The 14,302-nt window shown below is 42.9% G+C and overlaps 1 protein-coding gene across 1 annotated transcript in view; it reads right to left on the bottom strand.

Annotated features, from left to right (window-relative positions):
- TULP4 (TUB like protein 4) overlaps positions 1-14,302 on the bottom strand; it is a 191,699-nt gene that overhangs the window by 81,179 nt on the left and 96,218 nt on the right. The window contains exon 4 of the mRNA XM_040628010.1: positions 752-880. Coding sequence (XP_040483944.1) covers positions 752-880 — 129 coding nt within the window. The remainder of the gene's footprint in view (positions 1-751; positions 881-14,302) is intronic.

Genomic DNA, 14,302 nt, shown 5'->3' with positions numbered 1-14,302 from the left:
CAGCCCTCACGGAAAAAAGTCCCCTGAGGACTTGGTTCTGAAGCCAGAGTTCTGTCAAATCCCTGGGATGGGACCTGTGTCCCTAAGTATAGGAGATGAGAGGAGGAGCTCCATACAGCCCATCGTCACAGGGGGAGGAGGGAAGAGCCAGATCTGTACCATAAACCAGAAGAATCTCTGGAGCAGGTTTAAAAATAGCATAGCTCAGCAGGGAGTCCCTGAGCGCCTGTTTTCCTCAGAGCAGAGACAAATTTGTATCAGAAAGGAAGAGCGGAGGGATGACAACAGGTGGCCACGCTAATTGAAACCTGACAGAAGAGAGTGTTAAAAACTCAGCTTGACGAGTAGGTTGTGGGAACAGTTCGTGTGGAGCTCCCTGCGAGAGAACTATGAAGATTACAACTCAGGGAAAGTACCTTTCAAAGGGAGCAAAAAAGTGATATGCCATAAGCACTTCAGAGGATCCAAATTTAACATGTAATCACAACAATGAATGGTAAAAAATGATTTCACAGATTTAATTAAAGCTTTAAACTTGGAGAGTTCTCACAACAGCAGAATAGTTGAATAGAGAAGTATGATCTTTCCCTTTTTACCAAGTGATATATTCAAGAGGATTGAAAAGCAGGATTCTACTTTTATTTATTTCTACTCCACCTGTTTCTGGAAGGACCTTCCATTTGCCCTGGAATACGTGCTCTGCATTCTCTCTCCAGCAATGTCTCACTGGAAGAGACTCCTGCCCACTCACCTGAGCCCCTCGGTCGTTGACTAATTCCACAGACCACCTCCCTTCGTACTGAATCCACACAAATATCCCTCCATCTGCGTCACACGTGGCCAGCTTCTGGTATGGCTCATTCCACCTCACCAGCACAACCTAGAAAATAACCAAGAAGATATTTACCACAGGGAATGAAGCAGTGGGCCAGGAGTATGTCTCTGAAAAGATGAGAGTTCAGAACTAAACAGAAGGCATTGTCAAAGGGAATGAATGGCTGAGGGCAGGTGTGGGGATTAGCAGAGGGGACAGGGCACAACCCACAGGTGGCAGAATCACAGGGAACTAGAACCCCATGACAAGGCCTCCTGACAAATGGCAGACACCTAAGCAAACAATAAACTGTGGCACAAAAATGCTCATTGCCAAAAAAAGAGAGGAAGCCCTGCCTCTCACAAGTGCAGGAACAGTTCAGCATCTAAACAACTTAGAAAAAATACAGTTGATACGTATGTCTAAGCTATTTAGTACTTACCGCAGAGGAAATATGAAGAAATTATATGCTTCAAAATTTGTGAGTATAACAACTTAATTTTTTAATTTGAAAAATTCTGATCCTAGACAAATCACTCTCATCTTTCTCAACTATCACTCCCTCATCCAAGAGGTGGACCCCTAGTAGGTGGTCTGTGGGATTAGGTAAATGCCCAAGGAGCCTGAGGGCAGGGCTCACAGAGCCCAATAAAATCTGTAAGTACACAGGGCTATGAAGTGGTCCTGGGAGCCCACGAACCACAAAACCAATACCCTGCCTTCACTGTGGGAAACGTTCCCCAAGTACCTGACTGGCCTATGTCGGCGATCCTGAGGAATTCATTCATTCAGTCAGACATTTGGTTTGTACTTACTAGGTTCACACTGTGTGACACTACATGACCAATGCCCAGACAGAGAACACCAGACCGCACACTTGGGAAGCTGAAAGTCCATCTGGGAGACAGAACGTCCACGGATGCACAGACGTATACTAGCGCGTGTCAGTCAAACAAGCACTGTCATTAACAAGCCAGGGCACAGCGGCTGTGCATAAGAAAGATCTGAATCCCGACCCCCCCGCAGGACTTCACTTCATAACCGTGATGAACATGCAGCCCCAGTGTCAAGTGTCTCCATGTTCTGAAACAGCAAGCGAGTAAGGCCAAGGACAGATTGTCAAGGACCTCTGCAATGGCCAGACCCCTCCTCAAGCCCACCTGCGTCCAAACCACAGACTAACACAAAAGTCCTGTCGCTTCTCAAACCTGTGCCAAGGGCGCACCTGATCTTAAGTCTTTCAGTTGATTTTCAGGTACCAGAGAGCTGGACAGGCCCCAGCCTTGGTCTGCCACACATGGTGGCACCAGCATTTGTTGCAAGATGCATAATAAAATCCAAGAGGAAACTATGACCCCCTTGAAATGTAAGGATATTGTAGCTCTTTTTTAAAACTCTGCAAAAAATCAAAAACAGCTGTGAGCTGCAATCCCTTGAGACCCGGCAATCACCAGACAAATCTCACCTCGTTGATGGCTCCCCTGCCAAAGTCCGCTTTCAAGGATGCAGACGCTAACCACGCCCTCAGCAGCCCCAACCGCTCTCTCTCCGCGGGACCTGCTGCCTCACTCTGGTCACAGCTCTGCAAGTGTAGCACCTACACCATCCTCCCTAACTATTGGTTTACACGCACGCCTCCCCGCTGAGCTGTGCATCCGAGGAAAGGGACAGAGGCAGGCTCATCTTTGAATACTGACACACAGTAATTCTGAGTGTATTGTGCCAAAGAGTAACATATAATTAGAAGTTACGACCCTTATTCAATTATACCTTTGAACCATAAAAGGTTATTGAAAACTACATCCAAAAGTTATTTTCAATGCCCAAAGGCATTTTAACGACAGCCAACACTGAGGCTGCCTCCCTACTATGAGCTGTAGGTGCTGAGGATAGAGATTAAGACGTCTTTGCACTCGTGGAGTTCAGTTCACCCAACAGACGTAATCTAGGGCTCTAAATACAGTTACAGAGTTGTGAACATACACAGAAGGGGGCCTCAACACAGGTGGATTGGGGGGGAAACAAACCCAGATTCATTTTAAGTCCAGTTTTTTAAATTCTCTATTTAAAAAATAAATAAAAATAAAATTCTCTATTTAAACTACTGATCTAATTTTAAAAAAAAACAGTAACATCATCAACAACAAAAGTCTTTAGATGACACCGAATGTGTCATAAAGTTTAGAATTTCCAAACAGTCAATCGAGGCCAACTTCATAAACTTCTTTCAGATCCAGCGATGACTTGGCCCGAGCACTGCAATCCACAAACGTGCATGCTGCTACAATTTGGTCCTTAAAGACACACACTCATTGTTAAAACCCACCATCACTCACGTACTTCAGAATGGCCACCACAGGATGGAATATGACAAATAAGTGCATGATATTCACAACTGATCAGTTTTTAAATTATTTCCTTAAGTTAACACAGAGCCCATTCGTCTGCTATGACCTTCCCTATAGATAACATTTGATGACGACGTGTCGTATTTTAGAAAATAAAGGTTGGTCACATTTTCTATACTTTTGCGTTTCTGCCCTGAATATCCATTGCCAGGTACGGCTGAATATTAGGTTAAGATCAGTAACAAAACCCCTCTTCTTCATGAAAACAGCCGTGGAGTCACAGCATGACACAGACACAAAAGGGCAAAGGCAAAAAAATTTTAGTTATTTTTCACTTTAAAGATTCCTTGGTCTTACGATACCACGGTAGTAGTTGTTGAATAAATAAAGGGTTCACAGACTCAGTTTCACCTCTAGATCAGTGCAAATGCAGCAGTGGATGGGAATGCTGTCCCCATCCACACACCTTCGCTGTTAGTTCTAACCAGTGTAGCTGAGTAGGTGGGTAGCTCCCCCAAAGTAGAGAAAGAAATCTTTCCAATGATTCTTGGTTTAAAAATAAAGTCAAACTGCTAATGTTGTTTCCCTGGATTAGAATTCTCATTTCCTCTCTCGTCTACAACTCATAGCTGCCCGCCTTATCTCCCAGCAGCTTATTTCCTGTTCTCCAAATCCTTCCAGTCTAGTTGGCAACGTCAGGACATACCAGAGTGCTGAGAAACTACCAACCAGGGGTCCAGTCGCCCACATTACATGGCAGGGTGCTCAGCCTCTGCCAGGCATTCTAAAGCAGAGCTCCCCTTCTCTTTGGAAAGGAAACGGGGCTCCAGTTTAATCTGGGCACAAAAGAACTTGGGTGTTGCGGGCACTAGCTGAAGGGTGTGTTCTACTAAAAAGTAGGAAGATAAGCTAAATATTGACGCAGGTCTTTGATTATTCAAAAAAATGCCAACCTGTCACTCTCTCCAATGTTAGATGAACATTCTATCATTTTATGGTTGTTATTAATAAATACTTATTGAGGACTATTAAAAGTATAGAAATCTACATTAAAAATATAGGGCAGGTCTGCTGAAAGTCTATCTGGGATGTAATCTAATGCTCTAAATAAGCCACCTCATTTCCTACACCCCATCTATTTTTAGGGAAAACAAACAAGTGTCAGTTAACCCATCTCAAGGAGGTTCATCTTTTCAGGCAGAAACCTTTTAAGTGGTGTTGGGAGAAACAAATATAATTATATTTTATAGAAATATACGGGAAACCACCTCAGTGAATGACCAGTATCACCAATGTTTGGAAGTATTTTTCTAAATTTACAAAGAATGTAATTTGAGTGAATGCTCAATACAAATAGCTCAAGTAATAAATACCTGTGATTCTCACCGTTCAGTTTTTCTTATTCTGTAATTTTTGTTAAGTGAAACAGAAATAAGTTCAATTGTGCCAGCTTAAGTTTAGATACATTTAGTAAAACAAAATGAGTTTTAGAAATGATATTAATTTTAGATACACTTAGTCATTCTAACAAAGAAGCAAAAGTATCTTGAAATGGAAGCTGGAAGAAACCCCACATGCACGGCGGTCTCCCAGACTGACGCCCAGCAGCACAAAGGGCCGGGCAGTGCTCTGGGGGGCGTGCAGGCTCTGGACCGGAGTCCTGGCCTTGCCACTCACCAGAGCAACTTGCTGACTGGCTTGGGGTCTTCTGCCCATGAGGCCACAGCAGCACATCCTTCTAATGTGTGTGAGGAATATGCTGAGATAGGAACTTAGCGTGGCTCCAGGCACACAGCAAACATCTAATCAGTGAGAGCTCCATGTTATTCAAGTGTGAGCTAAAACTTCCAGAATATAGAGACTAGTTCAGCACAGTATTTACTCTTCTTTGATAGAAGATAAATGGTTGGAAAGTCAGTCCCTCTTCCCAGGACCACCTCCTGCTGCTTGCACTCCCCACCCACTTCTGTACCTAAAAAGTCACCACCGCCACACACTTCTTAGCCCCTTTGGCCTAAGATACCCCTCTGCCCTTTGACCCTGGTGGTAAGGCCTTCCCTGACATTCCAACCACTCCCTCTTGCCACTACCCCAGTACCTTCCACACTGTTCACACCCTGCATTTACTCCCTCAAACATCTCGTTCCTCATCACCTGAGAACTTTGCTTTCATGTTCCTGGAGCCCAGCACTGTGTCAGGCACACAGTAGGCATTCCACAAATCTTTCTAAACTGAACTATTTCTGAATGAGGATTAGCCACATTTCTGTTGAATTTTAGAATATTCTCTCTCAATAATAAGATGTTAAGATTGGTTCAAATAAGGGGCACTTGGGTGGCTCAGTCGGTTAAGCATCTGCCTTCGGCTAGGTCATGATCCTAGGCTCCTGGGATCGAGCTCCACATGGGGCTCCCTGCTCCCTGCTTCTCCCTTTCCCCACCCCACTCCCTTCCACTCCTGCTCTCTATCTCTCTATCTCTCTCTTAAATAAATAAACGCAATCTTTTAAAAAAATCAAGTTAAGATTAGTTCAAATAAGGTTTCGTTTTTGGTACCAGCTTGTGACAAAACTCACATACCATACAATTCACCCATTTAAAATGTACAATTTAATGGTTTTACTGTCTCTACAGAGCTGTGCAACCATCACAATGAATTTTAGAACACCTTCATCAACGCCTCAATACCCCCCACCTCCAGCCCCAGGCAATCACTCATTTTCTTTCTGTCTTTACTGACTTGCCTATTCTGGAAATTTCATACAAATGGAATCACAATATGTGGCCTTCTGTGTCTGGCTTCTTTCACTCAGCATAATGTTTTCAAGGTTTATCCATGTTGTAAGCATGTAACAGGACTTACTTCCTTTCCATGGCCAAATAATATTCCATTGTGTGGATACCTCACACTGTGTCCATCCACTCAGCTGATAAATATCTGGGTTGTTTCCATCATTTGACTATTACAAATAATATTTCTATGAACATTCCTGTACAAATTTTTTTATGGACACAGGTTTTTCTTTTCTTGGGTATATGCCTGGGAGCGGAATTGCTGGGTCGAATGATAATTCTATGTTTACCTTCTAAAGGAACTGTTTTCCAAAGTGGCAGCACCAACTTACGTTCTCCTTACACATACTACTAGCACCACTGCGTGTGAAGGTTCCAATTTCTCCACATTTCTTTCCAACACCTGCTATCATGTCTTCTTTAGGACAGCCACCCTAGTGGATGTGAAGTGGTTGTGATTTGCACTTCTCTGATGGCTAATGATGTTGAGCATCTTTTCAAGTGTATATTGGGCATGTGTATATCTTTTCTGGAGAAATGTCTATTCAAATCCTTTGCCCCTTTTTAATTCAGTTGTCTTTGTTCTTTCTGAGTGGGAGAAGTTTTTCTTGTTAAGCCCACTGAAACCCTGACCATATTTGGAAAAAAAAATTCAGCTTTTATTTCCACATAATCTTATTTCTCTCACTTAAATGTCCATAAATCCAGTCCTCATTCATGCATTCATCCAGTTCAAGTTGTTGATAAAGAACTCCAAGAAGGAAATGACCAGAGACAATAAAGAATTCAGAGAACACAGGTCTGAGGTCAGAGCCTAGAATCCGGGGACCACAGGGCCTCTGAATGGTTCTGAAGGGGATGAGCTGGGGGATGACTATCTCAAACCCAGTTTCTCTAGAGCACCTCACAGGAAACACAGTTACACATTTCTTCCCGAAGTTTTCCAAACCTCTTTGTTGGGAAATAACACATCTTCTTATTGGATAGAGTTTATATCATCAGGGAGGGCTGCATGACCAAGAAAGGACTCTACCAGGTCACCTGATAGAGGGACACCTGGGTGGCGCAGTTGTTAGGCATCTGCCTTCGGCTCAGGGCATGATCCCGGCGTTCCGGGATCGAGTCCCACATCGGGCTCCTCCGCTGGGAGCCTGCTTCTTCCTCTCCCACTCCCCCTGCTTCTGTTCCCTCTCTCGCTGGCTATCTCTGTCAAATAAATAAATAAATAATCTTTAAAAAACTGTGTATTTTTTAAGTCTGTGTCACGTTGTGAAATTCACCCCCATGGAAAGCTCTAATAATTTATATTCACTGTGTGAATATACCACAATTTATTTATTCATTCTCTTCCTGATAAATATTTAGGCTGCCTCCCTTTTTCCTTCCTGCCTTTACGAACAATACTGCTTAGGGGCCACTGCGAGCTTCCCCGTGCACAGTTTGGGGTACCTGGATTCAAGACACGGGCAGCTCTGCCTCTACAGACCTCACCAGCTTAGCTCCCAAAGAGACCAGAACAGTTTATACCCTATCAGCACTTTACCTTTGCCTTGTATCTTAACTATACTCGATAATGCCACACTCTTAAATTTTTTCTAATCTAACAGGTGTAAAATGATTTATCTTGTTTCTGGTTTTTATTTATCTCCACAGACTTGGAGTCTCTCCAGCTTGGAACGTCTTAGTTTCATGCTCTGCTAAGACGTACCAAGGTTTATTTTCCTTCTCCCTAGTCTCCTCCACTGGGCTTAGGGAAAAGAATGACTCTGTTCCACTCTATGCCTCCACCAACTATACCTGCCTTCATGATTTCCTCCAAGAAGAAATCCGAGTCTTGGGGATCCAGCAGTCATTACTAGGCATCTGTAACACACCCCACACAAGGCCTTGTGAGGGCTGAAAGAGAGAAGGCACAGCCGTGCCCTTGGAAAACACAGACTGCAGCCCCAGAAGAAGGGGACAAATTAGGAAGGTGGCTGATTCTGGCTGGCCTAAAGATGTGATCAGCTTAGAGCAGATTCACATAATTCCTGTGTCTTCCTCTTCATTCCTTTTTGGCAACTTGCTCTGGCTTGAAAAGTGAACTGTGCAGGGCTGCCTGCCTGGAGAACCCCTGAGATGAGAGGCCACCGTGACGCTGTAGGAAGACAGCTGCGCCTTTAGATGGATCTGAAAAGAGGCTGTAAAACCCAAATAGCTGAGCCCACTAGAGCTAAAGTAGGGGTCTCTCCCCCACAGACCTCGAGGTAAGGCTTGAAGTTGGTGCAGGATTTCCTTCAATGTGCAATTCAAGTGTCACCATCTCTGTGACAATGTCTCCGCATCCGGTAGGCAGAACTAAGAGCTCCCTCCTCTGTGCTGCCCAGACCCTCCGTTGGTCTCCTCCAGCCCCTGTGTTCTCATCACTTCCCTGAGCCTCGACAGAGGAGGCAGCCACCTCCTGTCTGACACTACCCTTTCCCTAAGGAGCAGGGGACAAGAAGAGCATTCCCGCTGTGGGAAGAGCATCCACTGTGAGGGAGGCCCATGCTGTCTGGAAGGGGAAGTTTTGTTGTGGGAAAAGGAGCAATAGCTAGCTACCATTTACTAGGGTGCGTTCCTCAGTTCTCAATAAACCCTCTATACTTGGCATCTTTAGTCAGAGCCTGAGAAAGGGATTCTTGTGCACTTAATGGTTTACTGTGGTTTCTCCTGAGTGCTCGGAGGAAGGAGTGTTGGTTGGGGACCAGTTGACTCAACCTGATCCCAGGAGAGCTCCAGGGTGCACCACAGGCAGCCCTGCTTTGAGGCAAGGGGCAGCCTCTGTGCTCCCCTGGTGGCAGTCCTTGGCTGCTGGCTGCTGGGTGGGAATGGGGGTGGAGGGGCACCAGTTGGCAGCTGTGAGCCATAGCAGCCAGCACTCACAGCGTCCACGACCTGTGGTTCCCACCACGCTTTCCAGCCTTCTCTCTGCTAGCTCTTCCTCCTCCATCCTCTGCTGGCAAGCGCCAGGGCTCCATCACGACCCTTCTCTCTTCAACCTATCTGATTTCCTAGTGATCTAGTCTCATCTTTAAATACCAACACTGATGACCTGCAAATTCTTACCTTCAATCCCTTACTCCACATCCTCTCCAAGATCTCTACTTGGATGCCCAGCAGACAACACAAACTAGCACATCCCTAACGGTTCTCTGGACTGTTTCTCCTGTCAGGCTGCTCATCCTCAGTGCTCCCCACTCACATGAATGACCTCTTCTGCTGCAGGAGTCATAAACAGCAAAGCAGACTCCCCTCCCTGCCCCTCAGGGTTGTCAGCTGGGATGGGGCGGGGTGGGGGAGGCGTCTGGGCAGAGACATGGTCCTGCTCCCCAGGCTAGGGCAAGGCTTCACACAGTGCTCACGTCCCCTGTGCGGTGGTGAAGTCATAAACTGAAGAAAAACAGCCAGTGCAAAAGAGATCACTCTTAGCCTGATCTTTACCACCCCAGTTCTGTTTTAACAGTGGTACTAGGTCCTACATGTTTTTAGAAATGAGTTTAATGCTCATAAAAAAAGAATTCCCTTACAAAACTAGAGAAGAAACTCAAAGAAAGGAACTGTAAATGTGTTTGAAGACACTGATGCACTATATAAATATGAATTTTTGAAGTTACTGCCAAAAGGTAAACAAATTTCTAGATTTCTAAATAAACTTTAAATTTTCGAAGAGTTTTAGATTTACAGAATCATCACAAAGATAGCACAGGGGTCCCATATGCCCCACGCAGCTAGTCCCCAATTATTAACATGCTACATTAGTATAGTGTATTTGTCACTATTCTTTGACCAATATGGATATATCATTACAGACTATAGTTCATACTTTATTCAACTTTCATTAGTTTTAATCTAGTGTCCTTTGTCTGTTCCTGGATCCCATCCAGAATACCGCATTTCATTGCCATGTCTCCTTGGGATCCTCTTGACTATGACAGTTTTTCTGACTTTCCTTGTTTTTGGTAACCTGGACAGTTTTAAGGAGGGCTCATAAGGTATTCTGTTAAATGCCCCTCAACTGAGATTTGTCTGATGTTTTCCCATTCTAGGCTGAACTTAAGGGTTTAGGAAGGATGACCATACAGGTGAAGTGCCCTTCCCATCACATCACATCACTAGGTGTATACTCTCAATATGACTTATCAATGTTGACATTAACTTTAGTCACCTGCAGAAGTAGCATTTGTCAGGTTTCTTCACTGTCAAGTTACTCTTTCTTCTCCCTTTCCACACTGTACTCTTGGGAAGGAAGTGACCACAGGCGGCCTACACCTCGGGAGTAGTAAATTATGTTCTACCTCCTTGAGGGAGGGGTATCTACATAATTATTTATAACTCCTCTGCCTGGGATATTGGTCTATTCTTCTCTATTTATTTAGTTATTTTTTATCAGTAATGGACACATGGATATTTACTTTATAGTTTGGGTTATAATCTGATACTATTCATTTATTTCGTTGCTCAAATTTTTTCAGCTTTGGCCATTGGGAGCTCTTTCAGTTGGCTCCCATCTCCCTTTGACATATCCCCATCGTTATGTGCATTTATTTTGCTTTCTGAGCACCGCCTTACTTTCTGACACTACATGATGCTCCAGATTCATCATGTGTATTTCCTGTTCCAATTCCTGAATTACACTTTCTCCGTGGAGGGTGGTTCCTTTTATTAGAAAATGGTATGAGAAACCAAGATCTGAGTGCTAGACACAAGAAACCAAGATCTAGGTGTGTTCGCTCTTGCTAGAATGGGTAAATAGCTTTTGATATTAAAAAAAAAAAATCGACATGTTACAAACCTGGAACACCTAGTTATTCCAGAAGGCAAGGCAAACATCAAAAGGCCTCTAGAACCTGGGGCACATGGGTGCCTCAGTGGGTTAAGTGTCCAACTCTTCATTTTGGCTCAGGTCATGATCTCAGGGTTGTGGGATCGAGCCCCCCGTCAGGCTCCGTGCTAGGCGTGTAGCCTACTTAGGATTCTCTCTCTCCCTCTTCCTCTGTCCCTCCCCGCAAAAAAAAAAAAAGACAAAAAGCCTCTAGAACCAACCTGAAGGGGTTTCCACTAACCAAGGATGGGACAATTTGAGCATCAAAAAGAATTAGTACAAGGCATTGAAACAAGTGCGCTAAAATTCATGCATGCTAAAATCCACGTGTTCATGATGATCTCAAAAAGCAAAACAAAACAAAACCATTCTCACTGTTAACCTCTGAAGAATGGTGTAAAATGTATTACTCTGAAAACTGGTAAGCAAACGGAAAAAACAAGCAAACCTACATTTAGCCTGCAATCACTTGGAAACAGTAGCCCATAACAAACAAATAGTTGGCAAGGCAAAATTGTTCTTGTTATAAGTATTCTAGTTAATAAAGAAGAAATGACAAAATGGTGATATCCTTATCACCATTTTGCAAGTACTAATGAAACAATGGCTCTAGGCAATGGTTGTCAACGTTGCTAAAATCATTAGGTAGAAGGTTAATGGCACTAATGGGAATCCAAATGATGACCCTTAACAAACTCATCAATTTTAACATCACAAAAAGGCAGACGATCACATATCATATACCACCTGATGGTGTGTATGTCATTCCCCATCAATTAGTACCAAAAAAAAAAAAAAATCAAACCTGAAGACTCTACATAACTAGTTTACAAAAAATACTGAACACAGAAGAACATACCAAACAACTTCCTAGGCAGGGTGGGGGGGTGTCCTTAGGAAAATCCTTTTACCCTATAGAATTTCTCATGTTCTGGGTTTTCCTAATGCAAGGAAAATAATAGAGAGATGAGGAATCTATAGATTAAAAGATTTTTTTAAAAACCTATTAACCTAATGCACGTAATAGATGTTGTTTGGATCTTACTCTTACAATTCAAAAATAAGAACCATCCAATCTTTTCTAAAAGGTATAAGAGTTGGGGTGCCTGGGTGGCTCAGTCAGTTAAGCATCTGACTCTTGATCTCAGCTCAGGTCTTAATCTCAGGGTTTTGAGTTTAAGCCCCATGCTGGGCTCCACACTGGGCAAGGAGCCTACTTGAATTAAAAAAAAAAAAAAAAAGGTACAAGAGTTAAACAGATCTTTCACCAAAGAAAACATACAAATAGCATATGAAAAGATGCTCAACATCATTAGTCACTAGGAAATGCTAATAAAAGCACAGTGAGAAACCTCTACACCTACTAGAATGACTAACATTGACTTCTGAGAATACTTCTCACTTGTGTGTGCAAATCCCAACTTTTCTTAGTTGATTCCTGTTCTCCTCTGATATAAACAAAGGAAATATAATACCTGTTCCCCTGGTGTAGTTTTTTTTTTTTTTTTAAGATTTTATTTATTTATTTGAGAGAGAGAGAGAGAGAGAGCGCGCACGAGTGGGGAGGAAGTGGGGTGGTGGTGCCGCAGGGGGCGGGGAGGGACAAGCAGACTCTGTGCAGAGCCTGCATGGGGCTGGATCCCAGGACTGAGATCATAACCTGAGCCAAAACCAAAACTCAGACACTCAACCGAGTCACTCAGGTGCCTGCCCCTCCACCTCCATCCGGTATAAATTTCCTGAGTATTAAGTCAGGTCCAATAGTGTCTTCCAGTAGAAACACTACAGTCTTGGACTTTCTCCTGTTGATAATGGAAAGCCACTTAAGGCTGTTGCTCTTTTTAAAATATGTATACTGTAGGGGCGCCTGGGTGACTCAGTCGTTAAGCATCTGCCTTGGGCTCAGGGCGTGATCCCGGCGTTCTGGGATGGAGCCCCGCATCACACTTCTCTGCTGGGAGCCTGCTTCTTCCTCTCCCACTCCCCCTGCTTGTGTTCCCTCTCTTGCTGGCTGTCTCTCTATCAAATAAATAAAATAAAATTTTAAAAAAATCTTTAAAAAAATATGTATACTTTATATAGATATCAGATAATTTACGATACATGTTATACAAAGAGTACTAAGAGCGTTCTTTTTGAGGCTTAAGGCTGCTTTTAAAAAATGTTACTGAAACAATAATACATATGCTTTAATAGATTTTTAGTCATTTCCTTTCAAAGTTCAAATATTAAAGGAGGATATAAGAGTTTTATCAAAAAAAGATGTGAGTTTTAAGAAACACCAGTTATCATACAGAACTAAGCATCACTTGTAAAACAGTAATTCACACACATACACAAAAAGCTCAAAACTAGTGTCACATGCACCAATTTCAATTAAAACACTGTATCACTATTTCCTTTTACTCGTATTTATTACTTCCCAAAAAACAATTGTGAAACAATCCCATTGCATACCTTGGAATTAATTCCTCAATAAGTAACACACTTTTCAGTTGGTGAGATAGACAGTGTTTGAAAAAATTGAAAATGGAAAGAGCATGCAAAAATAAATTCTAATAGGTGTAACATTAACTGTCATTTTAAATTAGTATCCTGAATAAAAAGCATTAATCCCATAAAAATTAGTAAGTCATTAATTTCTTAAGGTCATGATTGTCTATTAGCAAATGATACTCCCCACTCATTGCATTTAGATTTGATTCTAATTTGTAGCAGGGATCCCAACTCAAATCAAAATCTTCACACATGGGGCACCTGGGTGGCTCAGTCGTTAAGCATCTGCCTTTGGCTCAGGGCGTGATCCTGGCGTTCTGGGATCGAGCCCCACATCAGGCTTCACCGCTGGGAGCCTGCTTCTTCCTCTCCCACTCCCCCTGCTTGTGTTCCCTCTCTCACTGGCTGTCTCTTTCTCTGTCAAATAAATTAAAAAAAAAAAAATCTTCACACAGCCCTGGACTAGACGTAGGCAGTGTTAATTTAAACCGACAGACCTGTTAGTTAGTTCCCACAGTATAACTCATACATTTTATTTATTCTTGAATTTCTTTAAAACTCTTCTCAGTCTCTATAATAAATACAGAAAAGCATAAACTAAATTGTCAACCCACCATATTCACGGACAAGACATGCCAGAAAGCATCATCTGTTCTTTTCATCATACCTTGTGTTATCTAAGCTCCTGCTAAATCATATTTAAGATTCAAAATATTCCATTCTAAAACAAGGGAGTGAACATCCTATACTTGGAAGGAAATGGACAGACTACAAAAGGATCTGATTCTCAAAAGGACTCCTTGGAATGGGACCTGGAGCTGGCATTATCATCTTCACTTTGCCAAAAAAGTAAACTGAGGTTGGGAGAGATGAATTGGCCGAAAGTACTCAATCAGCAAGGAGCAGAGCAGGGGCCAGGAACCAGGTGTTTCCATTCCTGGCCTGGTGTTGTCTCCCTTCTCTAAAAATAAAGGCAGGCAGAATCATTTGACAGTCCTGTTATTTAGG

This window comes from Ursus maritimus, unplaced genomic scaffold (assembly GCF_017311325.1).
Source record: "Ursus maritimus isolate PB19 unplaced genomic scaffold, ASM1731132v1 scaffold_13, whole genome shotgun sequence".
Lineage (NCBI taxonomy): Eukaryota > Metazoa > Chordata > Mammalia > Carnivora > Ursidae > Ursus > Ursus maritimus.
Note: the sequence above shows the minus strand (reverse complement) of the source record. Positions and strands in the feature narration are given on the sequence as shown.